Consider the following 22,162-nt stretch of genomic DNA (forward strand, 5'->3'; position numbering starts at 1 on the left):
TCATTCTCCACATTACTTACATATATGCAGCAACATCTTTCAAATCTCCAAATAAGCGCCACACATTATTTTTTCTGCTCGGGCATGCAAACAAATGCACAGACAAGTCTCACATTTTCATGCAATTAATAGGAGGATAAGTTCTCATACAAGCTTCTAAAATTATTCAAGTAAAATTTGTGATATCTAAATTTGGTTAATGTTTCTCTAGAAGCATTTCCTTTAATAGCCTCTCAAAGTTATCATATGAGCTACCTCCAATTTGAAGAGCACTTTTTGAGCTCTCCTTCAATTTCCTGGCCTTTAACTGCATCTCTTTACCCTTCTTTCCTCGCATCAATTCCCTAATCAATTCCTTCACATCCTCCCTCTTAACACCATTGTTTATCTCCATACCAATGCCCAATTCCTTGTAAACGTACCAGCAATTTGTTTGTTGATCGGAAAAAAAAGCCCAACATATGATCGGCAAAAAAAGGTCAACATATGATTGGAATTCCATCCACTGTGAGTTAGGAAGCCAACAACTGCAGGGTGTGACAGTACTTTCATCTGGTTGCATCATCTCAAGATAAGCGCTCTTTCTTTGGTTGCTTCGACAAATGCTTTTCCTATCATTGCCAATTCGCCGATTACGAGACCTTCATGAATGACCCATATGAAAGGCCTTTGGCTATTCGCAAGACCCCAAGAGAACTCATTGAGTTGATTGCGTGTTAAAACTGTTGCACTCCCAAAATTCACATACACAACTGACTTAGGTTCCTTGTCATTCAGCCATTCTACACATGCATCCTCTTCTTTCCTAAGTCTCATTGACACTGACTGTAAATGGTCATTGGATTCACTTTGGCTAAAGCTTGCAAACGGGCGGATTGGGTACATTGGGCAACGGATTCTTTCTAGCATGGCGTCGAGAACCGATTTATCTAATTCTCGGAATGTGCTGAGAATAATAACCTGAGACTTCAGAGAAATAGGGCTTTAATCCGAGCAAGTTTGTAACATGGGATCATTAAGATTGGTTGTCCTAATGAAGGAGGGTAAGTGCCTTAGACGGATATTGGGCAGGCCAGGTATCCAATCCACAACTGCTTCTAGATTGATGTTGGTCATGAAATTGTCATCTGCATTCGCCAATACCACAACATTAGCCATATGAGTTTTCTCTGCGGGTGGCAATTGAGTTGGGGACAACCCGATGACCAAGGCGGTCGATCAGATCAGAGTCTGAGTCTGAGTCCAAGTCCAAAAACTGTGGATCCAAGTTAGATATGGGTCGGATTTCAGTTCAAGTCAACTTGACTTGGATGTAAAATTGGTGGTTACATTTATTTAATTGACCACGCTCAAAGTTCAAAAGAAAATTATTAGAACTTTGTGAGACATTCAAGTTATGATATATATATAGAAAAAATCTTCCCAACACCTATAGGCGAGAATAAACAGTGATTTCTCCTACCATCATCACCATCCAAAGTTCATCGCATAGTTACGATTATCCGAAAGAGTTTCATTTTTTAATTTTTTTCTACAAATAGGAATAATCTGAAATTTAGATCATGTGTACATATTAAAGAGGTGCACCTAATAAAAATATAAACAAAATAATTCGTAAAACTTTAATGGACCAAAATACCCCTGGAATCAATTTATCTCATGTAAAATAGTTTTTTGATGTTTTCTTTCGATTCACATATGTTTGATGAACACACGCTCTAAATTTCAGATCATTCAGATTTGTAGAAAAGAAATGAAAAATGAAACACTATCGGACAATCGTGATCTTGCGATGAGTTTTGGACGGTGATGAGGGTAGGCGAAATCACTGTTCATTTTCTCTTATCCATATATATATATATATATAGTAATGATTCTATGAGACCCTCCCACACCCCTGTGTGTAGGACCTCAAAGGATCACCATTAAATTTAACACAAATCTCTAAAAAAGTTATCACATGGGTGTGAGACTTGACTTTTCTAGATATTTGTGCCAAATTTAATGGTGATCCTTTGGGGTCCTACATACATGGGTGTGGCAGGGTCTTATAGGATTATTAAGCATATATATATATATATATATATATATATATATATATATATATATATATATATATATATATATATATATATATATATATATATATATATATATATATATATATATATATATATATATATATATATATATATATATATATGTACGTATATATATATATGTATGTATATATATATATATATATATATATATATATATATGTATATTATATATATATATGTATATATATATATATATATATATATATATATATATATATATATATATATATATATAGGTTTTTTTAGGCTACCCCACTTGATGGTATAGACCGTTAAAGTGCTCAACATTTTTTGATACTTAAATACTCTTGAATTGTTACACAAAATTTTTCAAGCAGGGGCATTTTTTATAATATAGAATGGTAGATAAATATTTTTATAAAAAAATAGTGGCATTCTATCAGTAGTTAAAAACAATTAATGCATATTGTAGGTGATGTCACACATCATATCGGTGATGTGATTATCCACTATTGTTACTAAATGCTTTTGTTTCTATTAAAAATTTCTAGTTTGCGCTTGACTAATTACTGAAAATACTTCTAAACAAATAGTTACTTTACTATAGGATAAGGGTATAAATGTCTAAAAAAGTTGAGCACTTGAAGGTTTACACCACAAGTGGTGTAGCCTAACAAAAAATAAAAAATAAAAAAATAAACAAATATACATATATATATATATATATTAGTAATGATCCTATAGGACCCTCCCCCACCCATGTGTGTAGGACCCCAAAAGATCACAATTAAATTTGGCACGGATCTTTAAAAAAGTTATGACATGAATGTGGGACTTGATTTTTTTAAAGATCCGTGCCAAATTTAATGGTAATCCTTTGGGGTCCTACACACATAGGTGGGAGAGGGTCCTATAAGATCATTTATATATATATATATAAGTATTGATCATATGAGACCCTCCCACACCCATTTTTGTAGCATGCCAAAGGATCACCATTAAATTTGATATTGATATCTAGAAAAGTTATCACATGGGTGTGAGACTTGTCTTTTCTAGATATGTGTGCCAAATTTAATGGTGATCCTTTGGGGTCCTACACACATGGGTGTGGGAGGGTCTCATATGATCATTACTCATATATATATATATATATATATATATATATATATATATATATATATATATTATTTTTATTTATATTTTACAAATCCAAATCACTTAAAAATTTGATTGTTTATTCATTAAAAATATGATAATATAAAAAAAATATAAAACAAATAATACGTAACAAACAAATTGACTAAAATACCCTAAAAAACTTTAAGGGGCATTTTGATCAATTTATACTTTACGAATTATTATGTAATATTTTTATTAGGTACACCTTGATGAGAAGAATGACCACCTAAAATTTCAAGTGATTTGGATTTGTAAAAAGAAAGTTGAAAATTAAAATACAAAATGAGGCCGTAACCATTAGATATACTCATATTCAATCTGGCAAGTGGGCTAAGATTATTATATAAGCAGCCTGGCTGCCTACGAAATGCTTATGGGCGAAAATGAACAATGCTTTCATCCATAAGCTTGGCACCGTCCAATTTTTCAAACGGTGGATAAATCAACCACAACGGCTCTACTATGCTTGTTGCGCTACGTTGCAGCCGATTTTTCACGCAAAAAATATGGGAAACTAAAATAGGTCTTCAAGAGCAGTTGTGACTTTTCTGACAAAACCGCAATGGCAATATGATAGTTGTTGTGGGACAAAAACATTGTAGGTGTTTTTAAGGGGTTGTCCTTTTCCATATATATATATATGGTGTGGTTTGCATAAAGTTGCAACGTTAAACATTCCAATTTAGGCGCATCTCCAAATTCTATCATGATATGTAATTTGGATGTCAAAAATTCTTTGGATTATTTGAAAGTATATTGTCATCTCGAATTAGAAAATTTCAAATTTCAAATTTCAAATTTCAAAAATAGTTCAAATCAAATAGATATATAAATATACAAAAATCTTAAAAATGGACGGTCTAAATAATTTGTTGCAAGATTCACTATTTCTAGCACTCAAAATCTTCTTCCTCGTTTTTTTTGTTTTCATATACATATATTTTAATGTCAAGATTATCAATTAGAAGGTTTTTCAACATTAAAAGAACCTTTTCTAACAGGTTTATAACATGCACTTTAATTCTGCATTTTAAGATTGTAACCTTTTATATATATATATATATATATATATATATATATATATATATATATATAAACACTTCCGAATGCCTTTTGGCGATAACAAACAGTCATTTTGCCGCCCTTTATCGCGATGTCTGTTCAAACAAGACGAAACGAAGGCCTTGGATTGGCTGGAAACATTGCAAGTGAAAGGGTGTGATTTGCTCAAATGCTTCAAACCTAGAAAATTTTCCCTTTAGCCCTCCTCCTGTTTCCTCTCCTCTGCTATGTGAGCCTCCACTCTCTCTCATTCGCCCTCTTCTTTCCTCTGGCAAGCTCCCCTCACTCTCATTTACCCTCTCTCCTCTATGCAAAGCCCAAACAGATCTACATATGACCTTTGATCACTCTAGGAAGCTTGCTGCAACAAACAACATCCCCTCCTCTTGCAACAGACGACACCCCCTCTTCTGTTTAGTGCACCAATCCGGATGAGTGATATCATATCATCTTTGAATATACTCCAACCCAAATAAAGAAGAAAACCTATTTTTTAAAAAAATTTTCCAAAAAGATATTTATAAAACCCTATGGTTTACAATGCTATGCATCAAATTTGTGAAATTTTTTATACATTGGGTATTTTTCAATGGAAAACTATCTATTGTGGAAAACCTAATTTATTTTTCAAAACCCAACCCGAAAACTTACGTTTTTTTCCCCAATAAATCACCTAATTCTTACTTCAAAAATCAAATTTCTTAATATATCACATAATCAATCACCAAATTATTACTCAAAAATCACAGGTCTAGCCAATCATATGATAGCATAGTTATGATCTTTGGAGTAAAAACGTAGTGTTTTATTTACAGTGATCCACACATTGTGAATCACTGTAACTAAAAATTTTTAGTTCCTTTCTCTTCTTTTATTGCTCATTTTTCTTCTTGTTTTTTTGTAGTTTAAAGTGATTGTAGAGCAAAAATTTGGATTGCTTTTTTGTTTTTCTTTTGGAAGGTCGCTCGCACTTATTGTTTTCTGGTAACTTTTGCAATGCTAAGAATTAATGTGCAAAAATTATTTCTAGAAAAAATTAATATTCAAAGAAATCATGTTTTTGTAATTTGATGTGGGGCATCGATGTGGAATGTTTGTGATTTTGAGATTTACTCCAAGACGTTGAGTCTTTTTGTCACACCCCAAGAATTTACAGTACTGTTATTCCTGAGATGTGACAGACAAAACATATATACATCTATTGATAGGACAAATTTACAGTGGCGAGGTCTTACATAGTAAATAAAGAAAGCTAGCACAACAACAGTATCTTCCAAGGTTGATCTTGACTAGCACTCAAAATGAATCCGTAGTTATCCTGAAAAATGTTTACCATAGTTTGATGAGTTTGGCTACTCAGTAAGTGATCATCATAATCCTAAAAATAATCATGATTGAAAGATATCAATATTTTCCAAAATGAGATCTATTAACAGAAATGCATCAACAGTTTCACTTTCAATAAATGCATAATTTAAGTATAATCCGAGTAATTGAAATGGTTATAACACTTTTAACGGCAGTACATAATTCAAAGGATTTCACAAAATACCCTACTGGCGTCCCAAGTAGGTCACCTATATACCGCATCAGCGTCCTGATGGGTCCACTTAATCCCTATCGGCGTCCCAAATAGGTCCACTTAATCCCTGCAGGTCCACTTATACCTCACCGGCGTACCGGATGAGTCCACTTAAACCCTACCGGCGTCCCAGATAGGTCCACTTATACCTCACCGGCGAACCGGATGAGTCCACTTGCATACTTAAATTATTTCTAAATCTCTTTAAACATTCGAAAGCAGCAATATCATGTACTCAACATATCACTGAAATCATTAATATGAATTTCACTTAAACCATTAATAACAGTCACTCTCTATAACATTTCAAAAATAACCAATCAAATATTTTGGGCTCAAATTTAGAAAGGTAGCAGTTTGTAAAGGCATTCTAGCATAATTGCCAATTTAATATGTATAGAAAAAAAAAACTCTTATAAAAATTCAAGAATACGGAATTATCACAATTTATGGAATATCAATTCACAAATAAACATTTCACAACAATACTATAATCAATTGCAAAAATGTAAATTTTTAAATAATAAGGCAGTCATTTGCACATGAAGTTTACAATGTCTAAATATTCAAAACAGTAGAAAGAAATATCACAATTTTACTAAAAGCAGAAATATCACATTTATTTCTAACAATAGACAAAAAAAATAAATAAATTTATTTTTCTAATTTACAGCATTCAAAATTTCTAACATAGATAAAATATCACAATTTTTATTAAAAAGATTATTTTTCAAGATAACGAGGTCACGTGCGCATAAAATTTATCGCGCCTAAAATTCATGATAATAAGCAGAAATAATTATTTCATTTTATTTTTAAAAAGAATGGATTATTTTTCGAGACAATAAGGTCACTTACACATAAAACTGATAAAATAAAGATCCTAGACGGAAATATCACTATTTATTTAAAATAGACTATTTTTCAGGAAGACGATGTCACTTACCCACAAATACTTGAGAAGGAGCTTCCGATAAAAATTCGGCTAGAGAGAGGAGTTCACTGTGTTTCGACCAGAGAAAAAAATCTCATAAGTTTTCTAAGGTAGGAGTCTTCATCTCTCTGAATTTAAATTCTACTAATATATTATTTTATTCTTTTATTACGTTACAGGTGTGAGCGTTAGGTTACGCTTTAAACGACTAAAGCCCACGTCCTTTAGTGGACGTGGCAAGCGCAAAGAAGCTTTTAAACGAAAAGCTTTGAAAAGTAGAGATGGTCCCTAAGGACCATCATGTTCAAACGAATCATCATGTATTAAAAGTTTATTTATTTTTATTTTTTTTCTTTTTTTTTTTCTTTTTTTTTTTTTTTTTCAAAAGTTTAGGATTGTTACACTTTTATTGAATTTGTAGCAGGTGAATATGTGGGAAAATGGCATGGAGATGTATTGAGAAAGAATGGGGTTTTGGGTTCAAAGTGACATGGAGATGTATTATTAATCATGATTGATAAAAAGTAGTGAGTCTTTTTCTTCATTTAATTGATAAAAGCAGTAGGGTTATGCACTACGGAAAACTGTAGTTCATTTGGGATCATGGTGCTTCATTGAAATGATGGACAGCGATTGGGACTGGGGAGCCAGCATCATGGTAATGTCCTGTTCTTATTGGCTTTGTTCCCTCTTGCCATCCGATTCCAACATTTTGTTGGATGTTCATAAATCCAGTGAGCTAGGGTTTTCCATGGTGGTGTTCAGGATGCGTTTCCTTTAGATGTTGGCGAGGTCTGAAAATTTCAGACTTCACACCAGAATTTTACCTTAAACTTGTTCCTTGTGACTTTTTTTTCTTTTCCTCAAGTAGATGATTTCATTCACTAAATGGGTACTAATCAGATTCTTTTGTTGAATTTCAGGCTTGACTTCTGAAATAAAGTTACATATTAAAAATAATGTGTTTTAAGTTCTACTTCGGTTATAATTATCCACTGGCAAAAGTATGGCAATGCATTGCAATTAGACATTGACTCTGAATCTTGGTATTCCTAATATCATTTTCTGAAAGGTTTAGGATCTGATGCTGATCACATGTTATTTGGTGTTTTTGCTAATCAAATGTGAATATCGTGGCATATACATGGTACACACAAAATAACTGCTCCTATTGCCCAATTGATTGTGTCATTCACCTGCCTTTGCTTCTAAATTACCTGCTGATTATGATACTTTATGACACAATCTTTCCTTTTAGACGCTCACATGGTTAATTGAGATTTAGAGGTCACTTGAATCTTAGATAATCCTACTAGTACATTAGGTTTATTAGTCATGATCCATACATAGTCGGTTGGGTATATTTTTTATGCATTTTAGCATGCTACTGTTGAGCAAGAGAGCCTGTTCATGATGATGAATTCTTGTAACTTATTTTAAGAGAGAAGCTGGCATATTGTTTAACTTACAAATGCTGTTTATAGTCTTTTTATTACAATGATTACCAATTTCCATTTTTTTCTTTCTTGGATGGTGGGGGAGAATTCTTCTTCTATATCAATGTTGTTGTATTCTTGGAGTATTTTCTAAATATTGACTGGGAAATTATGAGAGCACAGTTCTAATATGTTAATTCATTTCCCTATAGAATTTGGAAATTCAAGTTCCAGAGCTCTCTCTCTCTCTCTCTCTCTCTCTCTCTCTCTCTCTCTCTCTCTCTCTCTCTCTCTTTCTCTCTAATAGAACTGACAACACTCTTTGTTGGTTCCTAAAAGAAAAGCACTCTATGTTGGTATGCATATGATACCTCTTTTTATCCCTATGTTTAGAAATTTTGACTGCAATAAATAGTTTCTATGATTTCATTGTCTTGATAAGTTTCATTTCTAAGCTTCTAGTTACTTTTTGAACGGATGATCTTGGATTTGTTTCTAATATATGGCAAATTACTTTCCCAAAAAAACTTTTTTTAGGAAAATTACTTCTCCAAATATTTATTTTGAGGACCTCTTTGGTAAATAAATGACTTGGTTTTGAAGACCTCTTATGTTGGTGTATTGATGTTGTTCATATGTTGCAGATATGACAGACCAATAAAAGCAGTTTCCTGGAGGACAACCAAGGATTAAAAGGAGAAAACCTTCATGGAATTTGTGGGCATATAAAAGACTTATTTATGGAACAGGTAAAGGACTTGACTAATTTTTTGAATTTTGGAGACATGTAAATACAACTTTTTGTAGTTGACTTTGGGGGTTATGCGAATATTCAATATTCATATAATTTTACGGGCATGTAAAGGACCTCTTTATGGGGGCATATAAAGGACCTCTTTATGGAGCATCTAAAAAACCCATTTGGTGATTTTTTGGTAATATATGTGTGACATTTCTTTTTTTTTTATGTATGTCATTAACGTGTGCAATGTGGGTTTACTTGGATAGTTAAATGCATTTATATCCCATAGTTCTCATTTTAGTTTATTTTTTATATTAAGTGTTTGATACATTCTCTCCTTTTACCATGCCAGAGGGCGTACAAAATAGCTTTAAAACCATCATAGACCTTCTTTGGATAACCATCTCTCTCTCATAGGCCTTGGATTTGAATGATCTGTGTGTGTGTGTGTTTATGTGAGTCCCAAAAAACAAAAAAACATAATACCAAAAATCAGAGAATTTCATTCACAAAAGCTTACCATTAATTAAACAATAACCAATTACAATCATTTACAAACCATTGACTAGATACAAGGAGGTTAAACAGCTCATGAAATAGGAAAAAGCTAGATACAAATGAAGTTTCAAAAGAGGTAACCCAATTGAGCTGACTCAATTACCAACAAGTAATTTATTTCATTTTGCTTCTTCAAGTTTTACTCTCCCATTTGTATGATGCAGTGAAGGCCATCCCCTTTGAGGATGTATTCAAAAGTTTTATTGATCTCTGAGAATGAGACTGAATGTATGATGAACTTCTCCATGTGACGCATAAATCTGCTTTTGTGTACTTCTACTTTCTTGTAGTGAGAGTCTTTCAGAGCTTGTCTGAGCTCAATATGCCTATTAATATTAATCCAAACAAGAAACAGTCATCTGACTGCACAGGACAATACTTGTACTGATGGACATATACACCTACATGCTATGACCCAACTACACACTCCCAAGCATCATCTCGCATCCACAAATACATATGCAAACACAGATAAAAACATTCACACCAACATATATAGATGCTTGAAGAACAGAGATGGTTCATGTTAGAAAGAGAAAAGTAGTGATGAAAATAAAGAAAGAAAATGATTTCAAATACAAATCAACTGCAACATTTCTACACAAGTCATATTTTAGTATCTCAGTGCCCTCAAAAGATTGGAGTAACTTACAGGCCCACGACTTCGAGATCGATAAGCAATGGACAAACAGATAATGCTGCACAGAATGAAGCATTGTCCATCCTTTCAATGTTATAAAGGTGCAATCTCTTCAAAAGAGAACTTCAAACATAGAGAAGAAAAAAGATTAGCACAATATACTTAGCAGTACAAGGCATAAAATATCCCAGTGGTGTGTTGGAGAATCCACCCCCATGATCCGGTTTTAAAAACACTAATCCACACCAAATATATTGCTTTTAAACTCATCAGATGAGTTCCAAAGCTTCCATATAGCAATTCAAATAAGGATCATACCTGACATTCAAATCATACACTACGTAAACTATATAGATAATGAACTAAATAATAAAAGCAAACATGCACAATATGGATCATGCAGTGTCCTTTATCATACAAATCCCACCCCTATCCTTCTAACTGTAATACATTAACTTGAATGCATATCTGATAAAGTCCACATACCACAATTGCCAAGTTACAACAATGCACAAAAGGTAAAAGAAATCTTACATCAAAAAATTATCAATAACAAAAGGACTATAAGAACATAATTCCAGGTGAGATAGCAATTTAAATAGGGAGTATCAACGCCAAACTCCCATGGGAACTCTAAAAGATAAATTAAACTTCAATGAGCAATATCCCAATCAAATTAATCATAGTGCATACAACCTACAATATGATCTAGGTGGTTTATGGTCATGTCCCTGACAGGCTCAGTTAGTCTTTTGCAAAACAAAAAGCATGCAGCTAATTAGAAAGGCATGCCTCGTATCGATTGAAATTAGAGTCTGGACCATTGTAAAACTAAAATAGAGGCTCTCAACTGCTATTTTCAAATGTCCACTCGTAGTTTGGTCTTTATATTGAGTCCAATATGTGCCGATACATCCGCAACAGAATAGTACGGTCTGCATAGTATATATTGCAAGAACAAATCCAAAAGCTCTAAACCACTCAATTAAAAAGGCATGGCTTCAAAATCATTAAACCTCAAGCACAAAATAGATATGAAACCTAATAGAAGCAAAAGAATAAATAAAACCAAGATATAAAAATTTGCACAACACTAGTCTTTTAATTCCAAGGATAAAGGAAAACTCGTATATATTAGACACACAAATATATAAAACATTCAGATTAAATGAAAGGGATTTCAATTGTAAGGAATGTAATTGAACAATTGTGAGGAAAAAACTGGATCCCGGTTACTACTTATCAGCAATGAAATGGAATTATAAACAAATTTGGATGAGTAAAACTGAATCCACTAACAACTTCAAATCTTAGCACATGAGACACACAAATGTCCAGCACAAGAACTTTTCAAAATTTTAAAGTCAAGCTACATGTGTTTTATTGATGATGAAAAGTTTTATCAGGATTCCAAGCCACACAATGGCAAAATATACATATGGGCTTCAGAATAAAGAAACATTCCAGAAAGCCCTTTCTTTCTCATTACCCTTTCTCATGAATGGGACACACGCATGAAGAGAGAGAAGTTTCCTTTCAATAGAAAAAGAAAGGTCAGCTTCTATTCCCTGTATAGTGCCTAGAAAATAAAGGCCTTACACTGAGACAATATCCCTCCTCATCTCTCTCAACAAGAGAATGGAAAAAAAATGCAACCCACTTTAGCATTTAGTATCTTCACCCACTCCCATTATTCAGAATAATAACTATAATTTAGCCATGTAAAACCTATGTAAATCTTACTTGTTTCCCATACATATGAGTCCCCTTAATAATTATTCAGTACACAAATACCTACAGTGTTAAGTAGATCAATTCTACATAAAGAATGAGAGAGAAATGCAGAACATATCTGATGCCATTAAGGAAGTTCCATACCTCTACAAAATTCTTGTTTAAATGAAAAACACAAGATATTACCATTGTTAGATTCAGAAGGAGAACATAAGACATAGAAACCAAGATTAAAAAATAGATGAATCTATGAAAAATATCAAAAAACAATTTTACATGAAATAAATTGACAAAAATACCCCCAAAATTCTTCGGGGGCTATTTTGGTCAATTTGTTTTATGTTATTTTTTTTATATATATTTTTATTAGGTGTGCCTTGATGAGAAGAACGCACGTCTAAAATTTCAAGTTATTTTGATTTGTAAAAACAAATTAAAATTCAAATACTATTAGATATCCGTGAGCATCAGATCGGCCACCGAATGGCCAAGATTCAATCTGGGCCATTCGCGTATGGGCGTACAACAATGATTTATATATATATATATATATATATATATATATATATATATATATATATATATATATATATATATATATATATATATATATATATATATGGGGCACTTTGAAAAGTTAAGACTTTCTAATTATCTAAAAACTTTACTATTTCTCTTTTTTTTCTTAGGTAGTTCAAATACTGCACTTTCAAAGCACTCAAACACACTTTGTGTTTTGGGCACTTCAAAACTCAAACTTTCAAATTGGATAAACAAAAAATGAAAAGAATCCAAAATTTTGGACCTCTTGGCATAGTGACCATTCATTCTTTAATTCTGAAACTTTGTCCAAATTTCCTAAAGCCAAAAGATATAATGTTCGTTTGCTCCCTAGGGAATAACACATGCTAGGAATACTTTTTAGATCTCCAAGTTTTGGGGATTTAATATCTACAACCCATAAACTAATTTCAATAAAAAAATTTATAATAGACTCTATGTACTAGACAAAAAAAATTCCTCGAGATTTAATAAAAGACTATCTAATTTTTTAAGAGCTAGATCTAAGTATCGTAAAAATCCAAATTCAAATTTTTTCTTTTGAAAATAATCGTCTAGTAGTTCTTATGTGGTTCCCAAGACCTTAGACTAAAATATTCTGTCCAAATAGGTGTCATGTGCGAGGGATTAGATATATAATATCCTCTCGCAGGAGCATAGCATACGGGCTCTTTCCTATAAACTTGTGTGCACGACACACGCTAGATACAAAGCAAGAGTAAAATCTCGTCATAGTATGCAAGATTTTGGCTTGTATATAGTGTTAATTTGGCATTCATTGTCAGATCAATGCATTTGTGAACCAATTAACCTCTTGAGCTAGATAGGAAACATTGCTTAGTCTGTATGGATGAAAAGTCACACTGAACCATGTCATTTGTTTATATTTATTAATTTAAAGGATCTAAAGAATTAACGAGTCCAATCAAAACCGGCCATGATAGCTCGTTAATGTAGGTGATAGGTTCTGCGCACCCTCTTAGTTTTTTCTTTATAAGGGTCATAGTGAGATTTCATTTAAAAGTATTCCTGTCAAGTGAGTGAGACAATATGTTTTGGTAAGATATAGAATCACCATAAAATTTCCTTTATTTTTTTGTTCATTATTACTATATCCAAAATTACGCAGGGTAAACTTCCGGTACTTCCACCTTGTGTTCCCTCTTGATGGACAGCAGAGATGAACCGTCGATTAGATTATATTTACACGGGAAAAAAAAGTTTACCCGGTGTCTATCATCACCAAATTACCAGAGACACCCCTTTGGCGTCGTGTACCATAAACCATGTGCCAAATGCATGTTATGCTTTCCCAAAAGCTAACCGAGTGTTTCAAAAATCTAAGGTTCCTGATTTGGATTATCGATTCCGGTGAGGTTTCAATCATGACCTTACAAAAATATCGGATGGTATGGATTCTGGCACAGTTCGCTCTCTAAAGCACCCTTTTGTGCATATATTTTCCCTTTTAATTACGGTTATCTAATGTTTTTTGAGGTCCCCTAAATTCCTATCCTCTAATCCCTTATGTCAATTTTTATTTGGATCATGTAGATTGGATACTATTTTAAAAGATATAAATTCATATCTGATGTATACTTTAATTAATCTCCCTAATAATTCGACAATTCTGAACTCCATTGAATCAGTTTAAGTCTTTGACGCGTAGCTACAAATATAAGAATGGATACCACCACGGTGTGGTAACTAGGTGTGGGGAGGCTAACACCACGACCCCAACCGCTTTCCTGCTACTCATTGTTTGTTGTTTTCCTTTGAATCGTGTATATTGGTAAAAGTCGTTTAACTGTCTAATGGAATTAGTGTAAATAACTCATTTCTTAATAACAAATTAGTTTAAATCTCAACCCTAAGTGCTGATCATTAATAGATAAGGACGGAAATAAAAAATTAGTTTAAATCTCAACCCCAAGTGCTGATCATTGATATATAAGGACGGAAATAAAAAATCAACTGTCAGTTTTTTATTCTTTAAGAACCCTACTCTATCCGCCAACTCCATTAATACAAACAAATAAAGTAAATAAATAATAAACTACTGTTTTCGAACGCAGCACGGATCAAGGTCCCTCACATTCGTATTTATTGATGTCTATTACTTCATCGTGAAACGCGTGGTCACATACAAATACGTGTACCAAAATTTTATTCAATTTAGATCCTTGAAAACGTTGTTCATAATTTTTCATTTTGGTAAAACCTTTTTTGTTTGGGAAAAGTTTATACAGGGCCGAGGCTCTAAACAATCAAATTTGAGCCTATTGTTATAATGTACTTTTTTTTTCAATTCATACGTAAATTTCTCTAGAAAATTTAAAGCTTCAAAAATAGTACAGATGAAACAGATCTATGAAAACTTGAAGATTTTGAAAATTGACAATCTCAAAATGCTTTATAAGATGCATTATTTCCAAAACTTAAAATTCATTTTTTCCTCATGTCCGTACATCTTGATGTCGAGATGATCAATTCGAGGATATTTGAGCATCAAAACAACCTCTTCTAGTTAAATTTTTGATGTGGGCTCTATTTGATTATTTAGAGCCTCGACTATATTTGAACTTTTTCCTTTTTTTTATACACAAAAAAAAGAAGCAGATTTTTTACATTCTTTATTATTTACTAGATGAGCTAAGAATCTCATTCGAAATCGTGATCGCGAGAACCCAAATTTAGGGAAGAAAAAACTAAATAAATTATTTTACTGTATTATTTATCTCTAGATGCCAAATGTTTCCATTTGCCCATTAGAATGCATACCAAATGACTATTAAGGCCCTTGATCTTGTCTTATAAATCAAATGCCCCCTTTCTACAAAAATCGTAAACATCCTTAGATCAAAGATGGGATCTCAGGTGGCTGTTAAACCCCACGCCTTATGCATCCCCTTCACTGCACAAGGGCACATAAACCCTATGATGCAGCTTGCTAGGATCCTGCATTCCAAAGGCTTTTACATAACATTTGTCAACTCTGAGTTCAACCAAGATCTGATTACGGAAGCGAATGGTCACGTTCCAGCCACCGGATTCGAAGATTTTCGGCTAGAAACGATACCCGATGGACTACCTCTGAGTCATGGAAGGACCACAAATGTGCTTGAGCTTTGTGAGTCCACTAGGAAGAACATGAAGGCTCCCTTTGGGGAACTCATGACTAGGCTCAAGTGTAGTCCAGGTGTGCCTGGTGTGACTTGTGTGATCGCTGATGGAGTTTTGAACTTCACTCAAGAGGTTGCTGAGGAGTTTGGGGTCCCAAGGGTGACCTTTCGGACCACGAGTGCTTGTGGATATTGGGGTTACCTTCAGATTCCTGAGCTCATAGAGAGAGGATACACACCCCTCAAAGGTATGTTGCCTGTAGATAATGTCTTTTAGGTAGGCATCTAGTTTAGATGTAACTTAAGGGTTTGATTTTGTTTTATGGGCTCATCTAGGGATAGAAACACTAACTAGAGGTCTGCAACCCTCCCATTGTTAGAAAAAGAGCCTGGGCTTAATTAGTTAGCGCTTGACAATTTGCAATGCTATGTCCTACGCTCAATCTCTACCATTGGTAGGGGTCCTCTCCCCACTTACTCACAAAAATAAAAATGGGAAAATTTCTTCATAGATCATATTTTTAAGTGTTATTTTTTCGTAAACCTAAGGTTTCAAAACCTATCTAGTTGTATAAATATTCTATTTATTATATCTTCAAACCCCCGAACCATTCTCTCTCCATGTCTCTCTCTACAACCTCCCAAACCACTCTCTCTCTATATTCCCCCAACTCTCTCCCCCTCCCCCATATCTGTCTCCCTGTTGTCCCAATTTTCTCTCTCTCCTCCCCTTTGTCTCTCTCTTTATTCTCCCAACTTTCTCTCTCTTTCCGTGAGAGAAGCACATGAAGATAGAGAAAGAAGAGAGAGTCAGGCTTTTTAGAGATGTCTTTTTCAAATTTGTTTGGGTTAAAAAGTTAAGATAAAAATAAGTACACTTAGTTTAGGGGGTTAGAAGAAATAAAAGATGAAATCTCTCTATTGTAAGATAAGTTTGGAAAATTTGGGTCTATAAATAAATAAAATTAAAAACTTGGATCTATAAAGATATTTTCCCAATAAAAAAAGGTTCTCGCATTGCTCAGCTCCCTCTCTCCTTCTCTCTCTCTAGGCAAATGCGCATAATTTTGTGTTGTCCGTAAAGTGATTCTATTCCTCGCTTCCGTGTGCGCTAGAATTACCAAAACGAGTAGCCAAAAGATGTTCTGCTCCCGCAGGTGTATAGTATATATTTACTCACTTGAGTACAACACATGTTTGGAATACCTTTTAGATCTCAGATTTTGGGTATGTAAACAAAACCAATAAACTAATCTCAAAAACAAAAATAAACTCTCTATGTACCAAAAACAAATCCCTCGAGATTGAATAGAGACGGTACTCTTTTCGAAATGCTAGACTTTTTTTTTTTTGGGTAATTCAATTGGATTACATACTCCTACTTGTTTCGGAAAGAATCAAATATTTTGAAGTGTTGGTCAAATTGGAGGTCGTGACCTTTAACTGTGTCGTATCTCACGTGCTACTACCTCCATGACCCTAGCCCCATTATCTGAAGCGTTTGATCTAAGTGTCAAAAAATTTAAAATTAAATTTTTTTACTTTTGAAAATAATTATCTAGTAGTTCTTATATGGCTTCAAAATTTTAGATTAAAAATAATCTTTCTAAATAGTTGTTTTTGCGACAGAGATAACCCATAGTATGCCCCTGCAGGAGCATAATATACATGCTCGATTAAATTATATCCTCAAGTTAGAGGATAACCTACATTCACTCCTATTAAAGAACTATCTTGGAGTCTTTGGGTGGATAACTTATGTATCATGTATCATGTAACCGACCTTAATTGATTAAAAAAATGCTCTGATGATGATGATGATGAACCAATGCATTGTGTTTAAAAACAAATAAAAATAGGGTACCAATATTGAAAGAGACCATCCAATGACATGTAAAAATTGTAATTGTACTTTTCATTCAGTTAATTAGAGAAAGAAAAAGAACATGGAATTGAATATGCGACACACATAAAGTTGCATGGTACAATTTGGGTTTACTCATGGTTTGTTAGTGGATTATTCGCACAGTATGATATCACTGCCAAAATGGAAGACAAAACGGGGCGTTATCTTTTACCCACCAGGTTAGGGATAAAAAGGTGGAGTCATTTATATCAACTTCTCTTTACATCAATTATGTTTACAAATTTGATTTTGTAGTAGCACTTAGCCACAGGATCTTCGTGGTTCTCATGAAGATTTTGAAGGCAGAAAACGGAAAGGAGAAAAAATAATTTTTTTGAAGGATGACAAAATGAGCCCTTTCATTCTAGTTAAAGAAAGAAATAAAGGCTCAAAGAATATGTTTAAGGGAAAACTTTCTATGTGACCCCACTCACATATAACTTACATGTGATCCCACTTCTTAGCCATTTGATTTGAATGTAAGGCTAAGATTGCTCATATCACAATCTCTCTCTCTCTCCATCTTGTAAATTTCCAAATCTTTTTATTTTTTTGTAGTTATTAAACACTTATCAATTATGAGTTTCTATCATTTATCAATATCTTCCATGTTTACATTGATATGATGCTAGTAGACCAAAGGATCTGGGGTCACTTAAAAATGTTTCCTAGGGTCACTTAAAAATGTTTCCTATCGACATAAACAAATTTGTATTTTTTAGAAATGCATTCTATTTTGCAAACTAACACCAAAAATGTAATGAAGCATGATTTCTTATCCATAATTTCTATTTTTTTATGCTAAATTGGCCTATTAATAAATCAGAGGGCACGCATTAACATTCTGTGCTAAAGTGAAAAGCACTTGAAAGAGCGAGATGGGTTAGAAAATTCACATAAAATGGACTTGTACTCTAATTTACAATTGAGTAAAATTATTCTCCATGAGTTGAACTTTCATAAATTAAGTTTTGAAGTTAAGGCACTTTAGTTTGTAAAAAGGATCTTAATCAACCGTACATTGGATTCTGTTTGAAGGTTGCTTTAGTTTTGAATTTTTGATTGTGTGAGTGCAGATTTAAGCTGCCTTGCAGAAGGGTACTTGGAAACCATTTTAGACTGGGTTCCAGGAATGCCCAATGTTTATCTCAAGGACATGACAGCTTTTACTAGAACCACTGATCCAGATGACTTCCTCCTTAACTACACCAAAACAGAATCTCAGATGGCACTGAGGACTTCAGCCCTCATTCTCAATACATTTGATGATTTGGAGAAAGATGTTGTTGAAGCGATGAGATCTAGAATCCCTTGCCTACTTTACACAATTGGTCCTCTTCTAACCTTTAGCGAACACGAATCCAAGGAAGAGGATAAGTCCATTCCGACAACTTTGTTGAAAGAAGAGACTGAGTGCTTAACTTGGCTTGATAAACAACAATTTAAGTCGGTTCTATATGTAGCCTTGCAATGCTAACACCTAATCAAATCAACGAGTTTGCTTGGTGACTTGCAAATAGCCATAAGCCCTTCAAATGGATCATGCGTACAGATATTGTAATGGGTGACGCCCGCTATTTTGAGCCAAGAGTTCATGGATAAAATTAAGGGCAGGGGGTTGATCGCAAATTGGTGCGACCAAGAACACGTGCTCTCACACGCTTCAGTGGGTGGGTTTTTGACGCACAGTGGTTGGAATTCCATGCTCGAGGCCATCTGCAATGGAGTGCTTGTCATATGTTGGCCATTTTTCGCAGAGCAACATACCAATTGTAGGTACGCCTGTATTGAGTGGGGTTTTGGCATGGAGATAGACAACAATGTCAATGTCAAGAGGGATACAGTGGAGGCCGAATTGAGGGAGTTGATGGAAGGGATGAAGGGAACGGAGTTGAGGGCCAAAATAATGAAGTGGAAACAGGTAGCAGAGAAGGCTATCAAACCAAGAGGCTCCTCTTATGAGAATCTTGATGCTTTAGTGAAGGAAGTCCTTCTTAAGAATTATGAGAACAATTAGATATTAAATATTTTTCATACCATTTTATCCTATGCTCTGTATTAGGAATAGAGCAACATATGCAGTTGTGACCAAGTTTCTATAATACGTTTATGTGATTGAAGCTTTTGTGCCGATTAAGTTTTGCCATCGTTACAAGCGCATGACTGGATTCAAGCTGATCTTTATGAAGTTTATTCCATTTATGTTAGATTGTTTAGTTGTGGTCAGAATTACATGACCTTGTCATGGGCTTATTTGTTTCCCTAAAAAAGTGTGTAGTCAATCACCTTTATGGGATGAAATATTTAGAGTGTCATATTGTTTACACTCCGATATGTACCGATTATTGGGTGAGATCAACTCAAATCTTTGTAAAACTGATTTAAATTGTGAAATAGTGAGAAAGTGGGGTCATTTAAATTACGGGCTCAAGAACGGTACATATCTATTCATATCCAATTCTTTTCTGAGTCCATTAGCAACACAAGTTTCCAGATTTGTATAAATAACTTTAAAAATACTTTGAAATTTTAATTAAAAAATAATAAAAAATTACAGAAAAATAAACTAAATTGATCAGAGCAGTGTTCTAAGACTCGGTCGAGGTCAGTAGGACTCGGCCGAGGTCAGTCGGACTCGGCCGAGGTCATTCAGACTTGGCCAAGTAACTCGATGAGGCGAGTTTTGGGGGAATAGGATGTACAAGGGATTTTTTAGTTCTATTAGATGAATACCTCAATTTTAAAACAATTGCGTTGAGAAGCCTTTTTCGTTTGTACTATGTAATAAATTGTAGGTAAGTGATTTCATGCGATGGTTGTATAGTAATATGATGCAACAACCTTCAAAACCCATGTTAGGACGATTTGTTTGATTCAAAATTTGAAATATACATTCTTTTCATTCTAATAAACAATTACAAAAAAAAAGAAAAATTTGAAAACGTAACTTAGAAAGTATTTTTATCATTATCATTGATGAAAGAATTGAGCTCAAAATTTTATAAACACGGGATGCGTCCATCAAGATGTATTAGCCTCTATAAATCAAACCCCCTCTTTCTACACAAATCGTAGGCATCCTTTAGATCAAAGATGAAATATCATGTGGCTGGTAAATCCCACGCCCTGTACAAGTCCACATGATGCAGCTAGCCAGCATCCTGCATCCCAAAGTCTTTTACATAACATTTATTAAAGATCGGATTACTGAAGCAAACGGTCAGGTTCCCAGTACAAGGCCACATAACACCCATGATGCAGCTAGCCAGCATCCTGCATCCTGAGTTCATCAAAGATCGGATTACTGAAGCAAACGGTCAGGTTCAGGCCTCCAAATTCAACGATTTTCGACTATAATCAATACCCGATGGGCTACCGAGTCATGGAAGGACTACAAATGTGATTGAGCTTTGTGAGTCCACTAGAAAGAACATGAAGGACCTCTTTAGGGAACTCATGACTAGGCTCAAGTGTTGTCCAGGTGTGCCTGGCGTGACTTGTGTGATCTCTGATGGGCTAATGAAGTTCACTTAAGAGTTTGCTGAGGAGTTTGGGGTCCCAATAGTGACCTTTTGGAACACGAGTGCTTGTGGATATTGGGCGTACCTTCAGATTCCTAAGCTCATTGAGAGATGATCCACACCCCTCACAAGTATGTTGCTTCCCTATCTAACCATTTGAGTAGACATCTACTTTATGGGCCTGTTTGATAACTGGAAGTAAGTTCATGAGTGGTAAGTTGGAAGTTTATGAAGAACTGTAAATTAGAAGTTACTTAAGAAGTTCATGGTTTCTGTGTTTGACAACCTCCCTGGGAAGTTACGAAGTTCATAGTTTCGGTGTTAGATAACTCCTAGGATATATCGTAAATATCTTATATTTATATATTTACATTGATAATAATTAAATATAAATATATAATATTTATAACATACTATAATATATGATATACTGTATTTTATATTTTTCTTTAATATATATATATATATATATATATATATATATATATATATATATATATATATAGGAAAATATTGTATATCACATAAATATATAATATGCAAATTCATATGTTATATAATATATATAACATAGTATAATATATAATCTTGCGTATTTTATATTTATTTTATTATATAATATATAATATATATTATATAATAAAATATATTATATTACATAAATTTATAATATATATAACATAATAATGTATTTTTTATTTAATTATTATATTTATATAAAATAATATACTATATTGTACATTGTATTTTATATTTATTCTATTAATATATTTATTTATTATATAATATTATAATAATCTATTATATTTTATAATATTTATAACATATTATAATATATATATATATATATATATATATATATATAATATTATACATACATTGTATATATTTTTATTATATAATATTGTAAATATCTATTATATAAATAAAATATAATATTTATTATACAATAAATTATATGGTATATTATACAATAAAATATATACATTTTATATATGGGCGGTGGGGAGGGGGGGTGGTTCATAAAAAAAAAAGGTTCCAAGTTTAAGTTCCAACCTTTGGGTTGGAACTTTTTTTTTAAAGCAAGATTGGAATTTGAACAGTTCTTTGAAGTTTGTT

General features: G+C 33.3%; 2 protein-coding genes across 2 annotated transcripts; one reads left to right on the plus strand and one right to left on the minus strand.

Annotated features, from left to right (window-relative positions):
* Positions 1–196: 196 nt before the first annotated feature.
* On the minus strand, positions 197–1,158 carry LOC18442960 (7-deoxyloganetin glucosyltransferase). The gene is made up of 3 exons (XM_006853165.2): positions 1,052–1,158; positions 637–946; positions 197–409 (listed from the first exon to the last, which is right to left on the minus strand). Exons 1-3 carry the CDS (start codon positions 1,156–1,158, stop codon positions 197–199), a joined length of 630 nt encoding a protein of 209 aa, XP_006853227.2.
* Positions 1,159–15,274: 14,116 nt separating this feature from the next.
* LOC18442962 ((R)-mandelonitrile beta-glucosyltransferase) lies at positions 15,275–19,569 on the plus strand. Its single transcript, XM_020672614.2, has 3 exons — positions 15,275–15,864; positions 18,599–18,989; positions 19,083–19,569. The coding sequence occupies exons 1-3, from the start codon at positions 15,360–15,362 to the stop codon at positions 19,537–19,539; spliced, it is 1,353 nt and encodes a 450-aa protein (XP_020528273.2). The 5' UTR covers positions 15,275–15,359; the 3' UTR covers positions 19,540–19,569.
* Positions 19,570–22,162: the final 2,593 nt, after the last annotated feature.

The sequence above is a fragment of the Amborella trichopoda genome, chromosome 4, assembly GCF_054954075.1.
Source record: "Amborella trichopoda isolate Santa Cruz 75 chromosome 4, AtrichopodaSantaCruz75HAP2 v2.0, whole genome shotgun sequence".
NCBI lineage: Eukaryota > Viridiplantae > Streptophyta > Magnoliopsida > Amborellales > Amborellaceae > Amborella > Amborella trichopoda.